The following is a 25,231-nucleotide window of genomic DNA, read 5'->3' on the forward strand; positions in this document are numbered from 1 at the left end:
CACCTGTACCCAGGTAACTTGCAGGTATGCTTTTCATTTACATGATGCTTTTGCAAGTGTCCTTAGGCTGGCTTTGAACAGTGTTCTGTCCCTCCATATAAATCCTGAGCCACCAGAGAGCAGGGACACACATTCCCTTCCTCTCTCCCTCCCATGCTTCCTGCTTTCCTTTCTTTTTCTTTTTCCCTTTATTGAAGACAAACTGACAAATATAAATGTGTATACTTAAAGTGTACAACGCGATGACTTGATATACATATACACTCTGAAATGATTATCAAGATCAAGATAATTAACACATCCGTCACCTCACATAGTTCACCGTGTGTTTTGGTGTGGTAAGGATACTTAGGATCTACTCTCAGCAGACTTTAAGTGTACAGTGCTGTATTATTACCTGTGGTCACCAAGCTGAATTTTAGATCCCTGGAAATTATTCATCTTATAACTGGAAATTTGCACCCTTTGACTTACATCTCCTCCCCGCAAACCCCACCAGCTCCTGGCAACCATCCTTGTACTCTCTGAATGAAGTTGGCTTTTCTTTTTTTAAAAAAAAAGATTCCACGTATAAGTGATACTATATATGTATCTTGTACTTGTTTTTCTGTCTGGCTTATTTCACTTAGCCTTCCTTTCTTTTTTTAACTCCCCAGCACCAAGGCCGGGCTCTGCTTAGGTAGACGTTCAACCAACGCTCAATCCCGGTAATCGGTGTTTGTGAGCATCTGCTGTGTGCCGAGTCCCAGTGGAGGGAGGGCAAGGCTGACCCTGGGGATGTGACGAGGGTCCTCATCAAGGGTGTGATGCATAGGCTGCCCCACCAATGCTGTAGGAACTCAGAGACAGGAGAGATGGGTGGGGACTGGAGAAGAGGTGGAAGGTTCTGGAAAGGCACAGTGGCCAGAGCTAGGAAAGAGACAGGATGGTGGGTCAAGGCTTGTGTGGAGAGTGGCGGTCACACTGCTGGGGCTATGGATGTTAGACCCAACAGCCTATGGGCAAGAGTGTCCCAGAAGACAGGGTTCCAGCCTCACCTACACCCCTCCGGGCACCAAGGACACAGAGAAATACATGCTTTTCCAACCTGTAGTGGGCCCTGCACTCAGCCCTCCTAAATGATGTCTGCTGACCATGGAAGTGGGGGGTGGGCAGAGGAGGTGACAACATGGCTCCCCGGTCACCCAGACCCAGGGCTGGACATGCCACAGACAACACCCACACCCCTGCTGGGACGAGGCTGGCCTGGCTACCAGGGCCGAGCTGGGTTATTTGAAAAATTACCTGCAAATCTATAGAGTATTATTAACTCTGATGTTTCCCCAAACTCAGTCACCCGCATCCTATCTTCACAATTTTTACCGCCTACCACGCACATGCACTAAGATTGACTTAACATTTTCTTTAAATAGACTCACTTTTAAAACGTAAATAAACGTATTTAAATAAAAAGATATATCATAAGACTAAACGGAAAACCAGTGTTTCTTGCCTTACACAGAAGAGTCATATTTAAAACATATTAAAATAAATGCCTTACTAATAAATGTTCATCCATGTCCCACCCAGAATTGTCTTTGGTGGCACATGTGCCACACCTTGGAAAACACTCATTTTCCCAATTTTAAAGACTGTATTAACATTGAAGCTTAAAAAAAGCTGGCATATTTGCCAAAGAGAGCAAGAATATGATCTGGACTGAAATCATGATATGGTTTGGACATGAAGGGACCCGATGGATGGACCGTGGACTTGCCTGGAAGGATAAGCCTTTATCTAACACAGACAACTGATTGCTGCAACCAGAAGATGAGCACCCAGGCCTTCTGTCTGCATGGAGAACAGAGGGATGGACACCACCCACCGCTTACCGTTCTTGGAGACAAACTGGGAGGTGACTCCTGCCTCAAATGTGGCAAAAACAGGGCTGTGGTCACTTGTCATGATGTCACTGGTGCTGCCTGCAGGGGAGGGAAGGAATTTCTGAGCAGGGAAGGAGAAACCCTTCTGGTCAAGCCAAGGATTGCAAACGCATGGCAGAAATCAATTTGCACTTACGGAAGCCTCCAGAAGTTTCATGGTTTTGTACCTGTTGACCTTCCATAACCACGCTTGAAAGTAGTGAAAGAGTGGGACCCTGTCTCCTCCATGGCTAATTGTGGGCTGTAGTAGTTTTTCCTAAAGACTTGGGAGTTTTTAAATATATAGATCATTGCGTGTATGAACTGTGGAGCTTTTTCTGGTCTAAGCATTTTGTTGTATTGATGAGGCACTCACAGCCCAGAGTGGGATGGGGATTTAGCGTCACTGAACCCATCAGTGAGAAATGGCACCTTCCATTGAAGGTGCCATTTTGGGAGAGAGTGGAAGGCAATAAAGTGCATACACTGAGTGTAGACGACTTTTTTAAGGAGCTTCGTGCTTAGATGAGAAGGGAAGGCAGCAGAGCATGTTTGGAGGGGGAAGAGAAAGAGAAAGAGCAGAGGTCTAGGAATCCTGAGTCCTAAGTGCGTTTGATATGTCACGTGGAAATGTCTGGCTGGGTACTCAGGGCTGGAGATTTATCGTCAGATTTGGAGTCATGACGTTAGGTGGAAGCAGAGGCCTCGAGAACGCTTTGGCTCTGCCGGGAAGACATGAAGGATGACAAGAGGTGAGGATGAAACTCCAGGACACACCCAGCATCAGTGGGCAAAGGAGACACAGCACAGGAGACCGAGAAGGCAATAAACAGATATAAGTCCTTCCCGATACAGCTTTTACAAATCAGCAAAGAAAAAATAAACATACCACTCCTCTACCAACCAAAGGATATGGGCAGAAAATTCACAAGAGAACTATAGATGGCCAATAAACAGGAAAAAAAAATTGCTCGCTTGCAAACAACCCTCAAAGAGACAACTTGAAACAACAGTGAGATGGATGGAGAAAGAGAATGAGAAGAAGAAAGACAGTGGGATGCTGGGACTGGGGACAGTGGGGATGCTGGGACTGGGGACAGTGGGGATGCCGGGACTGGGGACAGTGGGGATGCCGGGACTGGGGACAGTGGGGATGCCGGGACTTGGGACAGTGGAGGTGCCAGGACTGGGGACAGTGGGGATGCTGGGACTGGGGACAGTGGGAATGCTGGGACTGGGGACAGTGGAGGTGCTGGGACTGGGGACAGTGGGGATGCTGGGACTGGGCTAGAAGGAGAGCATGGAGCAAAGGGCCCAGGTGAAAAGCTTATCCAGGCAAGGAGGAGGGCATCCCTTCCCCGAGACAGGAGGCAAGGTGTAGGAGGGGCAGCAGTCTAAAGCATGTTTGGCCATTGGCAGGAAGAAGTCAGTGAGGATCTGGTGCTGTGTGAAGCAGGAGATGATGGAGGAGCAGGAGTCAGGCTGAGTGAGGGGCTACAAGTTTGTGGTGGCAACAGAAGAGGAGAAGTTAAAGGGTGGACGAGCAGAGTTTTAAAAAATGTTCTTAAAAATACTTTAAATGTGTATTGACCGTGATAGCATTAGCACTACAGTAACTGTGCCTGAAACCTGGGAGGTGGACTCCTACCTAGGTGGCCTCCCTATAACCACGACCTGTGGGTCCACCCTCCCACAGTGAGTCTGGGCTTGGCCGGGTGACTTCCTGTAACCAATAGGACATTAGTAAATGTGAGGCAAGCAGAGACCTAAAAAGTACTTCCACATCTGGGACTGTCAGCTGGGAATCCCAGGACCAGGAAGCAGCAGCCTGAACTAGCCTGCTGGATGATAAGCAAATATTAAGGTAGTTGTTACACAGCAATAGATAACTGATACATGCTATTGATGTCACCACCATGAGACTCAAGCTCAAAGTTTACCCCCATTTCCTGAGCTCTGGACATTCATCCCCTTTTCTTTCCCAATTTCCTGCCCACTCACAACTCATTAAACCCTCCTCCAGCATTCCATGAAATACTGTTAGCAAAATTCCCTACCTCTTCAAACTTTCCCTTCATGTTTCAAACCTGGCCCTTCCTGGAAGTCACTGCAGCCTCCCAGGCGAGGCCTGGCTTTCCTCCCCCTCCCTAATGCACGGCCCAGACAGGGAGCAGCTATGGCCTTCTAGCTCCTCAATGCCACTTGCAGATGAGTCTCGCTCCTACAAGCAACTCATGCAGCTCGATATCAACAAAGCAAACAACCCAATCAAAAAACGGGCAGAAGACTTAAATAGACATTTCTCCAAAGAAGACATACAGACGGCCAAGAAGCACATGAAAGGCTGCTCAACATCACTAATTACTAGAGAAATGCAAATCAAAACTACAGTGAGGTATCACCTCACACCAGTTAGAATGGGCATCATCAGAAAATCTACAGACAACAAATGCTGGAGAGGGTGTGGAGAAAAGTGAACCCTCTTGCACTGTTGGTGGGAATGTAAATTGATACAGCCACTATGGAGAACAGTGTGGAGGTTCCTTAAAAAACTAAAAATAGAACTACCATATGACCCAGCAACCCCACTACTGGGCATATACCCTGAGAAAACCATAATTCAAAAAGACACATGCACCCCAATGTTCACTGCAGCTCTATTTATAATAGCCAGGTCATGGAAGCAACCTAAATGCCCATCGACAGATGAATGGATAAAGAAGATGTGGCACATATATACAATGGAATATTACTCAGCCATAAAAAGAAACAAAATTGAGTTATTTGTAGTGAGGTGGATGGACCTAGAGTCTGTCATACAGAGTGAAGTAAGTCAGAAAAGAGAAAAACAAATACCCTATGCTAACACATATATATAGAATCTAAAAAAAAAATAAATGGTTCTGAAAAACCTAGGGGCAGGACAGGAATAAAAACACAGATGTAGAGAATGGACTTGAGGACATGGGGAGGGGGAAGGGTAAGCTGGGACGAAGTGAGAGAGTGGCATGGACATATATACACTACCAAATGTAAAATAGCTAACTAGTGGGAAGCAGCCGCATAGGACAGGGAGATCAGCTCGGTGCTTTGTGACCACCTAGAGGGCTGGGATAGGGAGGGTGGGAGGGTGGGAGGGAGCCGCAAGTGGGAGGAGATATGGGGATATATGTATATGTATAGCTGATTCACTTTGTTATAAAGCAGAAAGTAACACAACATTGTAAAGCAATTATACTCCAATAAAGATGGTAAAAAAAAAATGAAAAAATAAATAAATAAATAAAGTAAAATAAAACCCTCCATGATAGGGTCGTTTTGAAAACCAGATTTAGGCTCAAAAAGCAGTAATACCACAAGCCACCACTTTCTCCTGAATTTCTGCAGAGGGTGGCTGGAAGGCAGACTCGACTGCAGAATTGGCAGGACTCGTGGAGCTGCAGGACGAGGGACAGAGGCAGCGCTGAGAGAGGACCAGGGTGATGGCCGGCGGCAGGAAGGGTCACAGGCCTGGAGAGTGCGGGTGTGGATGGGGTATGAGGAGGGGACATACAAGGGAGGAGGCTGAGTGCGGAGGGTGGGATGTGGGCCTTTGTAGGTTTTGAAGCAGAACAGTTCCTTGGCTGTGGGAGTGGGTTGCCTTTCCGCACATCTAAAGGGGAGTGAAGTCCCTCCTGGGGACAGAGCTCAGAGGCCAGGGCACTGCAGCGTGCGTGCCTTAAACTAGCCCAGGGTAGCTGCTCTGGTCCCTTCTGGGCAGCAGAAGGCATGCACACAAGAAAGGAATGGAAACCAGTTCAACTTTATGGGACCTGAATTGAACGTGGGGATTTGCCGGTCCCCACAGAGGGTGGGAGCCAGGAAGGTGGCCACTGGGCAGCAGCAAAACCTCCACTCTGTGGGGGTGAAATGCGGCTGGATAACTTTTCCATAATTATTTATTTTAATATTGCATCTTGTGTCTTTGTCATCAGTTTAACCCAGTTTATCTTTAAATCTTCCCCAAACACGTGTGTGTACTCATGATATGCATTCGGTTGAACCATATGAATTTCCAATAGGTAACGATTTTTGATCTGTGAAAACACCACTTTTATATGGTTCAAACCTAATAGGCTCTTTTCAAAAAAATAAATCTAGATTTGTTTTAAAAAGTGCTCCATAATTCAAATGTTTCCCAAACCAGAAGATATTTATTCTGTTGCAGCCCAAGATGGGACAGGATGCATCACCTCTTTAAGGTCACCTGACTGGGGTTGCAGGGAGTTCTCCCATTTTACAGATGGACAGACTGGAGTCCTTTAGTTTAGGGCAGTCAGACCTCTCAACTTGCCACTCACCGTAGGACTGACACACCACATGCACCAGAGGGTAAGACTTCCAGAGGACTCGGTCACACCAGGAGGGCAAGTTGTACTTCATCTGCAAGTCAAAGTCAAAGCTTTGTAAAATGCATGCTACTTTAAAAGATACGTTGTAAAAGAAGAGATCGAGGCATTGCATCTGTAATCCTGGATTCATCTGCTGCTGGTTTTTATAGGATTTCCCCAGAGGTGGCTTTAAACCCTTTCCGCCTGCCTTATGTCCTGGCTGCACGGCCACGCCCCACACTTCCAGACACCTGGACTCCTGTTTTAGAATGAGATCGATTCACCTGGCTGTGCTTCCTTACCCTCCTCACTATTTCAGAATCTCTTGTATTTTTACATTCTCTTACTTTTTTTTTCTGACTCAGATGAACCCCTCTACCTGTATATTCAACCCAGCCACTCACTTTAATAACACACTCCAACTACCCCCCGCACCCATTCATCCACCTATATACTTACCATCCATCCACACACTCATTCACACATCCATCCATCCACTTACCTACCCGTCAACTCACACATCCATCCCTCATCTACCTATCCATCCATCCATCCATCCATCCATCCATCCATCCATCCATCCATCCATCCATCTATCCATCCATCCATCTATCCACTTACCCATCCACATATCCATCCAGCCCTCCACATACCCATCTAATCTTTCAAACAACATGTACTATGATGAGCCCTCTCCAAGCTACACTGTGAGTAAGATGTCCACTGGGTGTGACAGACAAGGCAAACCGGCAATGATAACAACGCTCCTTAAGGAATATCATTTTCCACTTAAGTTCTAGCTCTTTCTCCTCTGCCTACAAACATAAACGTTCTCATCCTGAAAGAGCCTTCCATTACTTTTCTCTTTTCTTCTTTTTGCCAATTTTCTTTCAAGAATGTTCTGTTTTCACTGCCTCTACTCCTGGACTGCCCATTTACTCTTTTTTAACTTGAGGTACAACCTACATAGAGTAAAGTGTAGTAATCTACACTGTATGGCTTGAGGATCTATTACATTTGTATACGCCTATTTAACCACTACCCAGATCAAGATATAGAAAATGTCCATCATCCCAAAGGGTTCCCTCAGGCCCCTTCCTTGTCAATACTGCCTCTGAGAGGTAAACACTACTGGGGCTAATGTCTCCATTGATTAATTTTGCCAACTCTTGAACTTATAAATGGACTTATTCAGTATATATTCTTCTGCATCTGGCTTCTTTCAACCTTCTTCACCCTGTTGCTTGTATAAGTTCTTTCATTTTATTGCGTAGTTGTATTCCATTGTATGTATAAACCGCATCAATCTATTCTAATGTTGATGGAAATAGGGTTGTTCCCAGTTTTTGGACATTATAAACAAAGCTGCTATAAACACCCCTGTATCTGTCGTCGGGTGAACAAATGCACCACTTTCCCTCAGGTATACAACAAAGTGGAATTGCTGAATAGGGTAGGTGCATGTTTAGATTTCATAGATGCTGCCAGACTATTACTTCGTAACACTGCAGTTCTCAGCATTGGCTGCTCCGGTCAATTGCTGGTGGAGCTTTACAGGGACCCAGAAAGCAGGGCCCCACCCCCGGACCTGCTGCATCAGAACCTCTGCGGAGGAGGTCCCGGCATCTGTATTTCTGAAAAGCTTCACCAGTGATTCACCTGCACACTCTTGGTAAAGAGCCACCCTTACCCTCTTGCGGTCTGGATTTCACCTCCAAGACTCTATGTCAACCGTTCTTTTAGTGTCCACCCAATCCCTGAACCCAAGTCCAGCTGCTTGTGCAAGGTTCCAATGACCACACACGTTCTCCTTGACTCACATTCCATGCTGGTGACCACTGATCCTGGCAAGTCTCTCAGCCCCGGCTTCTGTGATGCTGCGAGCTGCCTGCTGGGCCCTCCCACCACCTACACACATGGTTTTTCTGTCTCCTTTGTTGTCTCTGCTTCTTCCTCTCCTCTCTCAATGGAGATGACCCCCAGATCTGTCCACAGCTCTTCTATTTCCATCGTCCATGTACTCCTTGGTGACCTCACCTACTCCCATGGATCTGACCATCTTCTCTGTGCAGACAACTCCCAAATCTACAACTCAGCCCTAGTATCAGTCTAGTATTTTCAGCTGCCTTCTGGATGTTTTCTCTGGGATTTTCCAGTCATGTTATACAGTAAATCTGAAAACAAGCTCTATTTTTCCCCTCCGATCCAGCCCTGCCTTCTGATTTCACAGTTTCTATCAACATCAATCAGATCTATCAACATATCCTGCTTTCCTCCTTTTCTTTCATTTTCACGGGCTCCCCCCAGCTTCAGGCCCAGTTATTTCTCAGCTGGAGCCTCCATACTGGCCTCCTCATTGGTCCCCTGCATCATCCGCATCCTTTACACTGACACAGACCAGTCTTCTCTGTGTATCACTGTGACACTGCTAGCCCCTCAGCAGAACTTGCAGTGGCTTCCTGAAACAGGCGCCCATCAAACAGGTGAAGATGCTTTGCCTGGCATCAGGGACCCCCCTCTCTGCCACCTCAGGCCCCAGTTTCTTTCTCCTCATATTCAAATCCCACCAGACCATCCCTTCACTGCCTCCAAATGTACCCCCAGGGACCTGCCCTGAGGGTGCCTTTAAACCAGACGAGCCCAGGCACACAGCAGCCAGTGGGCACCTCACAAGGTGTCCTGCCCCGGGTCTCAGCCTTGTCACGGCAGCAGTCCTGAGTCTGCTCTCCTTCTCTCAGTGTGTGTTTTTTTTCTCTAACTCCTGCTTTGTTCTGGCATCTCCCCAACTCTTGGCCTTTCTCTCTCACTTCCATCCAGTCTCCCATGTGCCCCTGACTCCAGGTCATGCCCAGAATGCTCTCTATTTCCCCAGGTCTCTAGTGGCCCCAGGGAAGCTCATCACTGCCGCACCTCTAACCCCCAGGACCCGGCATGGGGCTGGCTCCCCTGGGTTGGGCCCCAGAAGGGGATGGATGCCAGAATTTCCTGCCTTGGCATCTGCTCCGGCAATTCTTTCTACCTGAAGTGGATCAGGCCCCCTCAGCCCTTGTCTTGTCGAAATCCAAGCACCCTTCAGGCACCCCAAGTGGCCCCTCTTCAAGAAGCCTCCCCGATCCTTCCCTGCCCTGATGGTCATTTCCCTCTGTGACCGCTCCACACAGCATTGGGCAACACATTATATTCCATCTCTGGTTAGTTAGTTGTGTATTTATCTTGTCTTGTCTTTCCTACTACAAACTCTTTGAGGGCAGACATCTGACTCATCTTTGATCTCCCACGACCTAGGACAGTGCCCAGCCCATCATAGGTCATCGGTAAATATCTGTTGAACAAGAATGAAGGGATGCTTTATTACAGTTTCCACAAACACTGTTCTGTGGAACACAAGTGGTCTCATAAGATATTAATTGCTTTTTCATGACCAATTGAGTTTGGCACACGAATTTTCCCATAGAGAACCACATGCTCATAAACCTGTAAAAGCTCTGATAAGTCCTGCAGCAAAGAAGCTTGTGTAATGATGACTGACTTGGCAGATTAGCAAATATATTTGAGTACAGGACTTAAAAAAGACACAAAATATACAAACAGCTCATACAGCCTAATATCAAAAAAGCAAACAACCAAATCAAAAAATGAGCAGAAGACCTAAACAGACATCTCTCCAAAGAAGACATACAGATGGCCAACAGGTACGTGAAAAGATGCTCAATATCACTAATTATTAGAGAAATGCAAATGAAAACTGCAATGAGGTATCTCCTCACACTGGTCAGAATGGCCATCATCAAAAAGTCTACAAATAAATGCTGGAGAGGGTGTGGGGAAAAAGGAACCCTCCTACACTGTTGGTGGGAATGTAAATTGATACAGCCACTATAGAGAACAGTATGGAGGTTCCTTAAAAAACTAAAAGTAGAGTTGCCATATCATCCTGCAATCCCACTCCTGGGCAAATATCCAGAGAAAACTCTCATTCAAAAAGATACATGCACCCCGATGTCCACTGCAGCACTATTTACAATAGCCAGGACATGGAAGCAACCTCAATGTCCACTGACAGATGAATGGATAAAAAAGATGTGGCATACACACACACACACACACACATGTGCGCACACACGCACACGCACGGACAGAAGCGTCATGAGGCAACTCCTTGCAGTGTGCAGGTCTGGTTGCCCAGCCTCTCCTTAGGGAAGGGTTTTGCTCTGTGACACGATCAACATATGATTTCTAGTTTTATTTCTTTTTTTGCTACCTAGTGGATGAGGGGGCTCTTCACTTCCCGTTCACCTTTATGGGAATGGACAAAAGGGGTGAGGTGTGCAAGGGGGGTGGAGACGGAGGGCGGGGAAGAGGACTCACCCCTGTGGCTTTCTGCTTAGTGTAGGCGTATTTGTCCCGAGTCAGTCTTTCAAAACGGTAAGTGGGGGCGAATGTGATTTCTTCCTCCTCTGAAACCAAACATAACCACGGTTTCAGTTTTGATTTCCCATGTTTCACGTCTGGCCAAGTTTCCCTCTTTTCCAGGCGTAATCCTCCCCCCCGGTGAGGATACTTGGGAGAAGGGGAGACAGAACGCTGGAGGGGGAGGGCCCGCGAGAGAGGGATGGCGGTTCTCACCGAAGTGCAAGAAAACCTTCCGCTCCTTTCTCTCCATGAGCAGCTGGTCATGGGACAGGAGGTCTGCATACTGCTGCTGCTTGATCTTCTGGATGATGGTTTCTGCCTCCTGGAGCAAAGACATGGCCAAGCCACCGGTGAGACAACCCTTTCACCAACATGGTAAGAGGCACATCGCCACCTTCCTGCCTGGCGTGCCAGGACCCGAGTCCCCGAAGCTGCGCTAGACCCTGGTCCCAGGGATGTTGGGCTGGTGCTTATTTACACTCAACCATTTTATATGGACAACCCTGCAATCGTAGTGAAATATCAACTCAGTAACATAAGCTCCTGGCTATTCTAACTCTACAGAGGGATACTATTTTTGTGCACTGACTTCTAGCATCATTTTTATAAGGCTTCCCTAGATGGGTAGGTATGTTTCCCTTGCTGTCTGTTCTCTCTGTGAGACAGCCTGTTGTAAAGCCATGAAAGGATCTGAAACCCCAGCCCCCGAAGCTATGGGCATTGGGCCTCTGTGATCCGGGCTCGGACTCCGAGAGTCGGTGTGATATCGGTGGGGTGTGCTATCCTTGGAATCCGGCTGTCCTCTCTCCTGAGACTTACGTTGCCTCCGCTCTGGCGAATGCACCTGGCTGACCTCCTGGGGAGTGAATGGGTGGACGGCCCCTTAAACTGTGAAGGGTCGGGATTTGTGGGGCCTCTGCCCACCCCTCTGCCCTCTGCCTGCTCAGTCAGGAGGGAGAGAAGGAAAGCTCCCGAAGAGCATCCTGTGAGGGAGGGAGGGGCCGGGGAGGGGGAGGGGGGCACAGACGGGCCCTAAAAGCGGCTGTGCCAGCGACAGGCCAAGGAGGCCAGGAGGCCGAGGGATGTGGGAGGGCTGGGAAAATATCTGGGAGGGGAGTCCGAAAGCCCGAGTTCAATCTCAACTGTCAGAGGCCTGTAACCGACCGAAGGCCATTTTCTCAGGCCACTTGTGCTCCAGGAGCCTCTCCTGCCCTATAAAATCAGGTCCGTTTCTGCCGTCCCCTCTCCCCTCACAGACAGCAGTGCCAGAGTATTCCTGGTACACAAGGGGCAGACGGTTCTCCTCCCATGCCTGGCCTCTGCACCATCTTTCAGGAGCAACCGAGTCTCGCTCCAGGCGTGTCCAGGGGCCGTGCCTGCCCACTCCCTTCCCAGGGAATCTTCTGCCCTCCCTGAGTGAGCAAGGCCATCTGTGCCATGTGGCCCCTCTGACTGCTGCTCATTGGATGGGCATCCAACTTCAGGAATGCCTTCCTTAGGCTGCCCGGTGACCTGTGATTTGGGGAGAAAATGGAGCTGGTCTCTGCAGACTTCAGCCTTTCCTGGGGACCTGGGACTGGCAAGTCGAGGGGCCACTGCTGGTTAGCCAGAGGACCAGAGCGGCAGACAGGTGGTGAGGAGGGGTGGCTGGGACAGTTATGTGGCAAGTAGGCGTGAGCAGAGGCCAGCCGTAAAGAAAGGCAGCAGAAAAAAAAAAAAAAAAAAAAGAAAGGCAGCGGCTCCGTGATGGGACCAGTGTCGAGCCCCAGAGGAGTAGCTAGCTGCCTTGGCCCGGCCCGGTCGTGTGTCTCCCTGATCCTCCGCCCTGAGCTGATGCAGGGAGCCTCTGCCCTGTGCGTCCCCAGCCCCGGGAGGGCAGCCCCTCACCCAGGCGGGCAGCTCCACGCGGTAGTTGAGATCCCCGAGCCAGAAGAGGTGGGTGAAGCGGTGAGTGATGTTAAAGGAGCTCAGCTTCTTGTCTCCCAGAGCCAGAAACCGGAGAATGTTCATATAGTTTTGGTTTCGCCTAATTAAACAAAAAAGCAGCCAGCTTAGCACAGGGGCATTGGTTCCCTACTGCCCGTGCCAGGAAGTCAGAGGGGACATGTCGGGGAGTGAGACTGAAATCTCCAGCCCTGTTGCAGCAAACCACACGCATGCAGCCCCTGGGCTGAACTGGGAACGCAGGCCGGGGCCCCGGGAGCATCCGCTCCGCAGGCACTCGGAATCATCAGCCTTCTAGATGGCCGTCTGCATGGCTGGGCCACCAACAGGCAAAATGCGCTTTCATCTGTAAGGGCGCCCCAGATGAGGTTTTCCCTTGAGAGCTGGAGTGGTGTTTAGGTGTCTGTTGGGTTAGTGACACGAGGAAATGTCTGTTCCGTCCTTTAGGCAAGATTCAGCCACACGTGGATGTAGCTGTAGTTGCCTTTGATGAGAACACGGGAAAAGCCCTTAGAGGCCAACCGGACAGGGTCCCAGCCGAGGGCTGAGCCATCCTTATGGTGTTTAGGGTTTGAGGTCTGTCTGGGCAAATAACCCCAATCCCTGCTCCTGGGGGATGGGCTCCATTACCTGAGTTTCTTTTCGCTTCCGGAAGTCAGGTGGCTGTTGACAAACCCCAAGGAAGTTCCATTGAACATGAACGATACCCCCACGGCTCCCTTGTTCCCTAAAGGGAGGGGGAGGAAGAAGTCAGAGCATCAAACGGGCAAAGCTGCCAAGTGGCAGGAAATCAAGGTGAAGCAATGTCATTCGTCAGGAGGGAGAGTGCCGCTGTGGGAAAGTGGAGGCCAAGGAAGAAGGCAGAACAGCTTTATCTGGGGTGGGAGATGGGACAGGTGGTAGGGACCGGGGGGCGAGGTTCCTCCGGGACAACAGGAAAATGGGATGAGTGGCCAGCAACCTTGGGGTTCTCGGCAGGGCTGAGGGAGGAGGCTACTGGTGATAACTCATCCTGGCATCTCCCTCTAAGCGTGTGTGTGTGTGTGTGTGTGTGTGTGTGTGTGTGTGTGTGTGTGTTAGTTTCTCCACATGCCCAAGCAGGACCATTAAAAGGAACCAGAAACCTTGAGAAGGAGATTCAGAAGGAGGAGCCCAGGGCTGGGGGGCAGAGGGTAGTGACCTTCCACCAGCTAACTCCAGCTTCCCGGAGAGACCAAAACCCACACTGAGACCAGTGGTCCTCAAAGTACGTTCCCCAGAACAGCATCAGCACCACCTGGGAACCTGCGGGGAGTACACATCTCAGGCCCCGCCCTGGACCTGCTGAATCAGAGCTTCAGGAGTGGGAGCCAGTAATCCATGTCTAACAAGTCCTCTAGGACAGGGGTTAGGCAGACACTGACCCACCACCAGCTAAGAATGGGTTGTATGTTTTTAAACAGTTGGGGGAAAATCAAAAGAAGAATATTACGTGACACATTAAAATTATACGAAATTCAAATTTCAGAGTCTATAAATAACATCTTATTGGAACACAGTTACGCCCCTAGAGAGAGTCCAGTAATTAGGACACAGACTGCATGCATGACCTGCAAAGCTTGAAATATTTACTCTCTGGCCTTTTGGAGGAAAAGTCTGCCAACACTGCTCTAGCTGGTTCTGACACATGCCGAAGTCTGGGAACCTGCTCTGCCTGTCACGGCATCTGTGAGCCATACGTACTGAGCACTTGAGATGTACAGGTCCAGACTGAGATGTAAAAGTGTAAAAGACACATCGGAATTGTAAGCCTCGGTAACAAAGGCGGACTGTAAAATATCTAATAAATTTTTATATTGAATACCTATTGAAATGGTAATATTTTGAACGTACGAGGTTTGATAAGATATATTATTAAAATGGACTTCCCTTGTTTCCTTTTCCTTTCTTGAATTTGGTACTCAAAATTTAAAACCACCCAAGTGGCTGACATTCTGTCTGGGCTGGATAGCAAAAGGGCCCTGGAGATCACCCGGCTCTGCCCCTCGGGACTCAGGGGAGCCACAGCCCAGCCAGTGGCCGAGCCAGGCCGGGCCTCCTGCCCCCCTCCCCCCGCCAACCCCCCACCCCGCTGCCCCTGGCAGTGAGGCAGCCCTGCTCCCCTCGCCCCCAGGAGGCCCCTCCTCTCAGCTTTCTCCCCACCCTGCGGTGCGGCCTGGGTTTAAATCCCTGCCCACCACTTCCTTGTCACAGGGCCTCGGACAGGTTAGGGAACATCACTGTAGCCTCCAGAGCCCTGTCTGCGGATGGGACTAATGACAGTCCCTGCCCGCACAGGGCGCCTGTATTAAATAATAGGCGGAAAGCATTTAGCACACGGCCTTGCACAGGGTACAAGGTCTTAGCTCTCCAAGAGGTCGTAGATCTTCCGCCAGTCAGCCAGCATTCACTGAGCTCCTGCCCTGTGCTGACCATGGCTGGGAGCTATTCGGGGGGAGGTAAGGGGGGAGACCAGCCCCAGGAGACGGGGGAGGGGAGGCAGGGAGGGACTGGTACAGGGGAACTCCTCCACCTCCAAGCTGCCCTCCGACTGCCCAGGCCTCCTGCCTCCCTTTCTGGCCTTGTCCCATCACCCACTAGAGCTGAGCCCAGGGACCACGGGGCCTTGGCTTCGCTGTTCCCCCTGCGTGGAACCCCCCTCCCATGAGGACCCTTCCTCTGCCCTCGGACTTGGGTCCCAATGTCCCCCCCTCAGAGAGGCCCCTGGACGCCGTCTCAGGTAGTATTGGATCTGCTCTAGCCCCCGCCACACACGCTTTGCCGGCCGCTCGCTCCCGAAAGCGTCCCGCCGTCCATCTGTCCGTGGGAGCAGGCCGCCGTGAGCAGTGGTCAGGAGCCCAGGCCCAGCACCGTGCTGGGGGGCTGGGGACACACTCGGCTCCATCCCGGGAGCCAGGGCTGGGGCGGCGGCTGGGGGGAGGCCGGTCGAGGTGCGCTTCTGCCTTGTGTCGGGCGGTCGGAGCGCGTTGCTGGCTGGGGAAGGGCTGGTGGGAGGGGGCGGGCAGCCCAGGCGGCCGGGGATCGAGGACTAGAGGAGCTTCCTGGGCAGCAGAGGGCGTGGGCTTCGGAGCAGGGCAGCTGCCACAGGAAGGAGGGAGGGCAGGTGGGCGTGGACGCGGGCAGCTTGCGGTTTGTCAGCAGAAAGGCTGAGACAGCTTTTCACGTTCAATGCCAGCAGTTATTCTACTTCCTCTTACCTCTGGGGCTCTGTCCTGTCCTTGACACCAGCCACCAGAAACCGCTGGCCTCGCCCTCAGCCTCAGCCCACGGCCCCCATGTGGGTGCACCTGCCCTCACGCACTCACGTCACACACAGACCGACAGACTCACACTCACACACACAGACTCACACACACAGACTCACACACACACAGTGACAGACTCACACACACAGACTGACAGACTGACAGACACACACACACACACACACACAGACTGACAGACTCACACACACACACAGACACACAGACTGACAGACTGACAGACTCACACACACACAGACACACACACACACAGACTGACAGATTCACACACACACACACAGACTGACAGACACACACACACAGTGACAGACTCACACACACACAGACACACACACAGACTGACAGATTCACACACAGACACACACACACACTCATACACACAGACAGATTCACACACACACGCAGACTGACAGACACACACAGACTCACACTTACACACACAGACTGACAGACACACACAGACTCACACACACACACACACAGACTCACACACACACACAGACTCATACACACAGACTGACAGACTCACACACACACACAGACAGACACACAGACTGACAGACTGACAGACTCACACACACAGACACACACACACACAGACTGACAGACTCATACACACAGACTGACAGGCAGACACTCACAGACTGACAGACACACACACACAGTGACAGACTCACACACACAGACACACACACAGACTGACAGATTCACACACACAGACTGACAGACTCACACACACACAGACACACACACAGACTGACAGATTCACACACACAGACACACACACACAGACTGACAGACTCACACGCACACACACAGACTGACAGACACACACACAGACTCACACACATACACAGACCAACAGACTCACACACACACAGACTGACAGACTCACATACACAGACTGAAAGACTCACAAACACACTCATACAGACAGGCACACTCACAGACTCACATACTGTCTCTCACACACACACAGACTCACACACTCACACTCACAGGCATGCAGCCCTCTGCTGTTTTCAATTCTCTGAAGCACCCTGACTGGGCCCCACAGGCTCACAGCTGATACCAATGTTTCCACCTCCAACCTGAGTCCGTCTAGATCTAGACCAGGCATCATAACCTACAGTCAGTCTGTGGCCAAGCTGAACCCGTGACTTGTTCGTAAATACAGTTTTCTAGGACACGGCCGCGCTCACTCATGTTCCTGCTGTCTGTGGCTACTCTCGTGTGTCAGCAGCAGGGCTGAGGAGGTGCACGTGGACTGAAAAGCTTACAGTACTTACTACCTGGCCCTTCACAGCACGTCTGTCAACCCCCGTCCTCGGTCCGCGACGCTCAAGGTAGCGTCCGTGTGCTAACAGTGCTGACACCACCTGGGAGCTCGTTGGAAACAGAATGTCGGGCTCCTCCTGAGACGTATACTGAGTCAGAACCCACATTCTGCCAGATGCCCAGAAGCACTGGTGTAGACCCCGAGGGCGTTTAGGCTGGGAGGACCACCCATCCCAGGTGGGATGGACACGCGCGTGTCGGCAGGAGCGAGCTTACGGGGAACACAGCCCCCCCCGCTCACCCAGCGTGTTGGCGATGCCCGTCTTCACGTTGTTGGTGCAGATGTGGCTGATCCGGTTCTCGTGCTCGGGCTTGGCCAGCACCACTATGCGGATGTTCCAGAGGGTGTGGATGGCGATCTGGCGGGGAGGACAAGGCTGTGACCCTGGGCCAGGACACAGTGCTTGACCCCAGAGCAAGAGATTTACACCCATCCCTCGCCCCAGGTGTGGGGCGCCCTGTCTGTAATCGCTACACTTTGGGGGACTCCGAAGGACGCCTCACAGATGAGACAAAGTGTCTTAAAGATGAGAGCCGGCACTGATGAGATTTCGATGAAGTAAAGATGACCGACAAGCTCGGGCAGGGAAGGGGGAGGACCCCAGTGATGAGCGATGCTCATAGACCCCATTAATTTCTGGATACAGGTGCCCCTCTCTGGCCCTGGAAGTGGGGGTGGGGACCACTGAGCACATTCTTGCTTCTGAGATGCTTCTGATTTGCCCAGCCCACTGCCCCGGAGTCCCACCCAGGACTGTGGCCACTGCTCACTGTTTTAAAAGTCATGCTGGTGATTTCTTGCAGGGAATGTCTGAGTATCTCCAGCCACTCCTTCTCTCCCAGGGGGTCCTCCTGGGTGCCGATCACGTAAATGTCATGGGGGATGTAATCAGCAGAGTCATCTCGCGTCTTTCCCTGCCCCTTGGAGAGAAACCAGGACGTGATCTTCTTGGGAGGGGGGGCGTTACCTTCAACAGCAAAACCCAACACCAAGTGAGTCAGAGGTACATCAGGAGAATTCAAAACAGACGTGGGGGGTGGGAGAGGTTCACATAGTCACTGGAAACCATTCAGTTCCCCCAACGAAATACACCTTAAAGAACTAGGTACTGTCATCCCCCAGGATGTCAGGGAGGGTGAGAACTCAGTTACTTTTCTTTTTCTTTTAGATTTTTTTAAAAAAAATACTGATGTTTTAAAGCAATGCTTTTTTTTTTTGGTAGCGCTGCACAGCTTGCGGGATCTTAGTTCCCTGACCAGGGGTTGAACCCGGGCCCTCAGCAGTGAAGGTGTGGGGTCCTAACCACTAGACTGCCAGGTAATTCCCTCAGTTACATTTCTTTGTAAACATAGAGTTAAGTTACAAAGACTAGAAACACCTGAAGATTCCGTAACTTGAACTAGTACACAAGATGTCAGACACTGTCCTAGTCTCTGGGGCTTTAGTGATAACTGAGACACGGGCATCGAGGAGTTTACATTCCATTGGTGGTGAGAGAACGCTGTAGGCTGACAAGTTTAGCACGGAGGCTTCTAACCCATGGTTAGGAGACAACAGTGCCTTCATTGCACAAGAGAGATCTCAGCCGAAAACCAAGAGGTGTGCGGGAGTTAGCCAGAGAAATGGAAGAGCATGGAGGCCCCCCTAGTGCCATTTCAAAAGCTGAGCTGAAACAGCTCAATTAAGAAATGATGATAAAGATTTATTTCCCTCAAAATGCCCTTGGAGGTCGAGTAAACTTTTTTCTCAAAGAGGTAACTTTCTTGGTTCACAAGTGCCAAGAAGCCAAGAATTGGAGTGACCTGACCGCTGCCGAGCTCTGCTCCCACTGTGGCTCAGGATGGGAGCACAAACCCTGGGGCCCGGTGGTCTCTGCTCGGGGAGACCCTCGCATGCTGCCCTGGTGCGGCAGGGCCCTGGCCAGCTCCCTCCACGCCGTGTGAAGGGCACCCCGGCAGCTGTGCACCTGGACGGCCTGAACCGTGCCCAGCCAAATCTAAGACGTCCAGGCTCGCAGAGGGAAAAACGGGAAGGGGCCGGTGCCCACGTGCATGAACCCCCAAGTGTGAGAGCTGAGGAAATCAGGCGGCCAATAAGAAACACTGGTGGGGAGAGAAGGACACAGGAACTGGGCAAGGGTTCTACTTCAGCGCTGCCGGGACCCCTGGAATCTCTGGGCGTGAAGGTCTGGGGAGGGAGGGGCTGGTGGAATCGGGGTGGGCAGCTCTCCTGACTTCCCTCCTGGAACGCCAGCCCATCCTCCACCCAGCGACAGGCCAGGAGTCCCATGGTGCGTTTCTATTTCGGATTGTCCCCCTCCCCCTCCATGAAGGGCTTCTGCTCAGCCTCTTCCTCCCGGGGGGCTGCTGGGTGACACTGTGCTGCATCGGGAGGTGGTCCTGACTCCGCTCCAGACAGAAGTAGGCGAGACAGATGCCCAGTCAAATTCAAATTTCAGATAAACAATGGATAATTTGTAGAATAAGTATGTCCCGTGCAATAACTGTTTGTCTAAAATTTAAATTAACTAGACATTCTGTATCTACTTAATTTTTTAAAATTTCTAGCTGACTATTTACACTAAATAATTATTTAGTGTAATTCATATTAGTATAAAAATTTGTATTAGCATCTAAGTATATACTATGTATATTTAGTACAATGCATATTTGGTGTATATTTGCACTCATCTCTAGCCGAATAGTTATACTAAATAATTATTTAGTATAATTTATATTCAGTATATTTATATATTTAGTATATGATATATACTTAGTATATATTAGTATGTAAATATATATAGTATATATATTTATCATAATATATATTTAGTATGTATTTATTTCTAGCTAAACACCTATACTAAAAAATAATTTGTTGTTTATATGAAATTCAAATTCAACTAGGCATCATCTCTCTTTCTCTTTCTTGCTCAATAAACCTGGCAGCCCAAATCAAAAAGGGAGTTCTTCCTTCCAGGACTGAAGCCCCTTGGCAAGCTGCCCAAGGCTGGCAGGTGCCCAAGAGCCTCTTCACCCATATATTCAGACTTTCCAGTTTCGACAAGCAACGTAACCCATTTCAGCTGCACTTGGGGTATGAGAATCCCAGGGCTTGTTTCTCTTACCCCTTGTCTCAGGATGGGTACCCACGTCTCGGGACTGGGGTTTGGGGGGAGACAGGTAAGGATGCTTGAGGCAGCAAAGCAGAACCCCAGGGGAGGTGCCGGGAGGCGGGGTGGCGTGTGGACCCACCCATGTTCCAGGTGCCGATGAAGATGGTGATCATGTCGGGCTCCGGTTGCTCCGAGTGCTTGTTCTTCATCTGCTGGAGGAGCTGGCAGAAGCCTTCTCTCTTCTAGGGATTGAAGGGCAGACAGACTCAGACAGGCCACTGCCTCCCCGCACATGATACTTTCAAAGGACTGGTCAGCTTCAAGAAAACTGAGGGGAGCGCAGATCAGTGTGGACTTCCAGGAGAGCCATCTGGAAATACGTGCCCGAGGTCTTAAGAGAGCGGCTTCTCTCTGACCCAGCCCTTCCACTGCAAGGACCTGACTCTAAGGAAAGAATCAGGGACTGTTCGAAGACCCGACCACATCGTGGGGACTGCAGCAGAAAATATTAGAAACCTTCGTGTCCAATCTTAGGAGAGGAATTACTAACTGTATTATAGGTCATCCATATGCTAGAAGACCATAGGTTTTAAAAATTTTGGTGCAGAAGTACTTCATCAACAAGGGAAGATGGTCAAGATACATTGTTTAGTATGAAAAACCAGTTGACAAAACACTATGAACAGCACCACTGCATTCGTATTAAAAAAACACAAACAAAAACCGTCCTGAAAGAGTCCAAGGATTACTAGTGGTATAGGGGTGTTTCTATTTTAAACTTTTTGTTTATTGTGTACTTTTTCACTAATGAGAATTAGATGATTTATGTAATGAAAGAAAATTTAAATCCAAGAAAATAATTAAAAAGGAAAGAACACACAAAGGCTGTCATTGCCTTCTTAATAGTCTTCATTTAGTCGTGCTGGGTACACAGTAGGGCACAAAGTAGACGTGGCCCTCTCGTAGCTTACGGTTCAATAGGGCAGGGTGACCAAACAAGCATGCCCCAAAGTTTTAGGCTGCACCGTATGAAATTACCAGTGTTTGACTGTCTCAGACCTACGTAGATGGCAATTTCATACGATTCAATCTAATTGCAAATCTAAGTTCCCTCTGAAGAAAGCAGCTCACGAAGAATTGTGATGGCTGTCTTTATGGAAACCTGCTTTTAGTTACAAATGGCTCAATATTCAGTGCCTCGGTTTACTGCTGTGCCTCGTCCTTCCGAGCTTGCGGCAATGAGCAGAACTGGGTTTTGGACCTCTGCCCATGTGCCCAGCACAATGCCCAGCCAGGTTTCTGCCTCCCCCACCTGTCTGGCTCCCACTTCCTTGTTTTTCCCAGTTCCTTCTCTATCATTCCTCCCAGTCCTTTTCACCCTCTCAGCCAGTTCTGGGCACCCCCGGACCCCCCATTGGCCTCCCAGCAGCCCACCCCTGCCACACAGGTAGAAAGAGCTGGGTCCCGGCACTCGATGGGGCTGTCCCTGTGAGCCTATGATAGGAGCCCTGTCCCAAAGCCATGGTGCCGACACAGTCAGCCAACACCTCACGTTCTAGGAGCTCTCTGTGCCCTGCCTCATCCGAGCGGTACACTGCAGGATAAACAGCAGGGCCGCGAGGGTGGGTTTCAGCCCCTGGTTGGCATGTCTGAAGTGAGGGATAAGGTCACAGAGACACCGTCAGTACAGAGGCCCACCACGACGCCCAGATCCCAAGTTTCTCCATCTGCCCACCCACCTCTTATTCCGGCAGCCAGGCCTGGCAGGGACTCTCACTTCTGCAGAGTGGGGCAAAGTGTAGAAATGGAGGGAGCGCTGGTTGAGACTCAGATTTAAGTCTGGGGTGCCCCTGAGGGCCTCCGGGTGCATCCCGGGGAAGTTCAAAGCCCCCCAGTGGGGCTCAGGGCTAGTAAGACATGGCTGATAAAGGATGCACTCTCTCAGGGGCAGGTGTGGTAGCAAAGGGAGAGGATGGAGCTGTGATGCTTGAATCCCAGCTGGCCTGGAACGCACCCCCTCAGCTTCCTGCGCTTGGCTTTCCCAGGTGGGAAATGGGTTGTGAGAGCTGAGTGAGCCCATGGTACCAACTTCCAGGCAGACAGCAAGCCTCAGAAATTGTGCGTCCCTCACTCCCCTCTTGGCCCATCTTAGTGGTTTGTCGTCACTTACTTTGGAGTCAGCAAAAACATATTCCTTCCGTACGGTCTTCTCCTTCTCTGTTTCCACCAAAATCACCAACTTGTTCAGAAACTTCTGAGACTTGATGAGCTGCAGGACTGAAGAGGGATGAAAGTTCATTTTTCTCATCATCACCCAATATGTAGATTCTCCACTATACTCTGGCACTTGACCATCAACAGTCCTGACTTTTCCGTGTCCAGGCTGAGCACCAGATTTGTGCCTGGTCTCCCAGATCCTTGCTCCTCTTACAGGGAGGAGCCCATGGCTGGGAAGGGTGGTGCCTGGAACAGGAAGGGTGGCCTGGCCGGAGCAGAGACAGTGTGACTGTCCATCTTTTCAGCTCCCTCCCTCTCTCCCTTCCTTCTCTCTCTCTCCTCCTCCTCCTTATCTCTTTTCCTTCCTTTCTCTTCCTCCCTTCCCTCTTGTGCTTGTTTTGAATTTATATCTAAATGAAAAATTAAATATTTTTACCTCTATCAACGACTAAAAGACTCAACTTGTTCTACAAGATTTTTACGAACAATAGCACTCCCCAACCCCACCTCCCTCCAATGTCCTGCTCCCTAGAGGAAACCACTTTCAATTCTTTTAATGGATTCTTTTGGAATTTTACTTCATGACTCTAAATAAGATGCTTATATTGCTACTTCCTGGTGTTTCAGTCTTAGGTATTTTTATTACATATTGACTTCCCACTGTAGAAGATAAAGGTTTAGTTAGCTCTCTTTCACATTTACAACCTGTTCCCCCACCTCACCGTTCCCCTCCCCCTGCCAATGTATAATTTCAGTCCCTCCATCATCCTTCTAATAATTATATCATCATTTTGGCCAGATAAGCATTCAGTGTTTGTTATTATGGGAATGCTCTTGACAGACAAGCCCTGATTGCTTTCTTTTTCCTACACAACTTTCTGTTTTTCCTGGAGTTAACAATTGCCATATTTTTTCAGTGGTCCTAACTCTCTCCGTTTGTAACTCTCTTTTCTGTGTGGTCAAGCACTTTCATCAGTTTCACCATCCTGAGGGAGCCTCTCCCAGAGCCTCTGGGCCTTCTCTTCTCCAGACTGGTGCAGAGCCTTCTCTAGGCCTGATGCAGAGGCGTTACTTTAGGGCCTTCCCTCTCCATCATCTGGGAAATCCATTCACCTCTGTCTCTCTTGTATTGGATCCCATGTTGTCCTCTTCCTCGGTTTATGCCTTCCTTTTGGTAGAGCAACATCTCTAGTAGCTTTCCAAGAAAGAAGGGATGGGGTGATACATTTCTGGAAGCTTTGCATGTCTGAAAACTCTACCCTCACACTTCACTGACACAACTCTAAGTTAGGGATAATTCTCCTCAGGACTCTGAGACCTTGCTCAATCGTTTCTAGTTTGCTGAGAAATAAAACATCATTCTAATCCATCTTTATGCAGAAGAGTTCACGTGGCAAGCCTGACCGCTATCCTTGGAAAGTCTGCTTGAAGGTGGCCCTTGGTTGGCATCGAGGACCTTGGATTTGGGGAGGGTTCCCAGCATCCCCAGAACTAAGAGCAACTCACTGTGCCTGTGATGTTTGTACCAACAGCGTGGTTTACACTGAATATTTGTTTTCCTTCTGGGAGTCTGGGCGTGTACCAGGCAGAAGGTTACTACATGACCAGCCCCCAGTAAAATCCCGGGATGCTGAGTCTCTAACAAGCATCCCTGGTAGATGACATTTCACATGTGTTGTCACAACTCATCAAGGGAGGAATTAAGCATGTCCTGCGTGACCCCCAGAGGGAAAGAAGGACTTCTGGAAGCTTGTGCTTGGTCTCTCCTAGACTTCATCCCAGGCACATTTTCCCTTTGCTGACTGTGCTATGTCCTTTCACTGTAACAAACCACAGCTATATGACTCTACACTGAGTCCTGGGAGTTTTCCTGGAGAATCACTCACTGTACCTGGATCATGGTCTTGGGGACCCCTGACACAGGCTATAATCTATCTTTTGCTTTGAAGTTTTTAGGATTTTTTCTTAGAATCCAGGGTGATGAGACTTTCCAAAGTTGCATGTGCCTCAGAGTGTGCTGGACACTCGGTGGGCCATTTTCAGTCTGGAAACTGATATTGTTCAGTCCTGAGAACTTCTCTTGAATTGTTTCTTCAATGTATTTTCTCACTGTTTCCCGGTTTTCTCTTACTGACTCTCATTATATTGGTATCGGACCTCCTGGGCTGGTCTTCTAATTTTCAAAAATCCCTTCTCTCCTATTTCTCCTCACTTTGTCCTTTTGTTCTACCTTCTGGGAGCTTTCCTAACTTTATCTTTCCACCATTCCTTTGAGTTATTTTAAAAATTTCTGGGCTTCCCTGGTGGCGCAGTGGTTGAGAATCTGCCTGCCAATGCAGGGGACACTGGTTCAAGCCCTGGTCTGGGAAGATCCCACATGCCGCGGAGCAACTAGGCCCGTGAGCCACAACTACTGAGCCTGCGCGTCTGGAGCCTGTGCTCCGCAACAAGAGAGGCCGCGATAGTGAGAGGCCCGCGCACCGCGATGAAGAGTGGCCCCCGCTTGCCACAACTAGAGAGAGCCCTCGCACAGAAACGAAGACCCAACACGGCCAAAAAAAATAAATTAATTAATTAATAAAAAAAAAATTTCTGAAAAAAGATTCTGCTATAATGTTTTTATTTTTCCT

General features: G+C 49.7%; 1 protein-coding gene across 1 annotated transcript in view; it reads right to left on the reverse strand.

Moving 5' to 3' along the window:
- The window catches only part of INPP5D (inositol polyphosphate-5-phosphatase D), a 130,400-nt gene that overhangs the window by 17,374 nt on the left and 87,795 nt on the right, over positions 1-25,231 (reverse strand). The window contains exons 10-19 of the mRNA XM_068543726.1: positions 22,555-22,661; positions 20,524-20,626; positions 18,040-18,236; positions 17,510-17,627; positions 13,259-13,355; positions 12,572-12,710; positions 10,898-11,006; positions 10,640-10,728; positions 6,242-6,323; positions 1,872-1,961 (exon numbers count right to left, since the gene is read on the reverse strand). Of these exons, the coding sequence (XP_068399827.1) occupies positions 1,872-1,961; positions 6,242-6,323; positions 10,640-10,728; positions 10,898-11,006; positions 12,572-12,710; positions 13,259-13,355; positions 17,510-17,627; positions 18,040-18,236; positions 20,524-20,626; positions 22,555-22,661 (1,131 nt within the window). The remainder of the gene's footprint in view (positions 1-1,871; positions 1,962-6,241; positions 6,324-10,639; positions 10,729-10,897; positions 11,007-12,571; positions 12,711-13,258; positions 13,356-17,509; positions 17,628-18,039; positions 18,237-20,523; positions 20,627-22,554; positions 22,662-25,231) is intronic.

The sequence above is a fragment of the Eschrichtius robustus genome, chromosome 5 (genome assembly GCF_028021215.1).
Source record: "Eschrichtius robustus isolate mEscRob2 chromosome 5, mEscRob2.pri, whole genome shotgun sequence".
NCBI lineage: Eukaryota > Metazoa > Chordata > Mammalia > Artiodactyla > Eschrichtiidae > Eschrichtius > Eschrichtius robustus.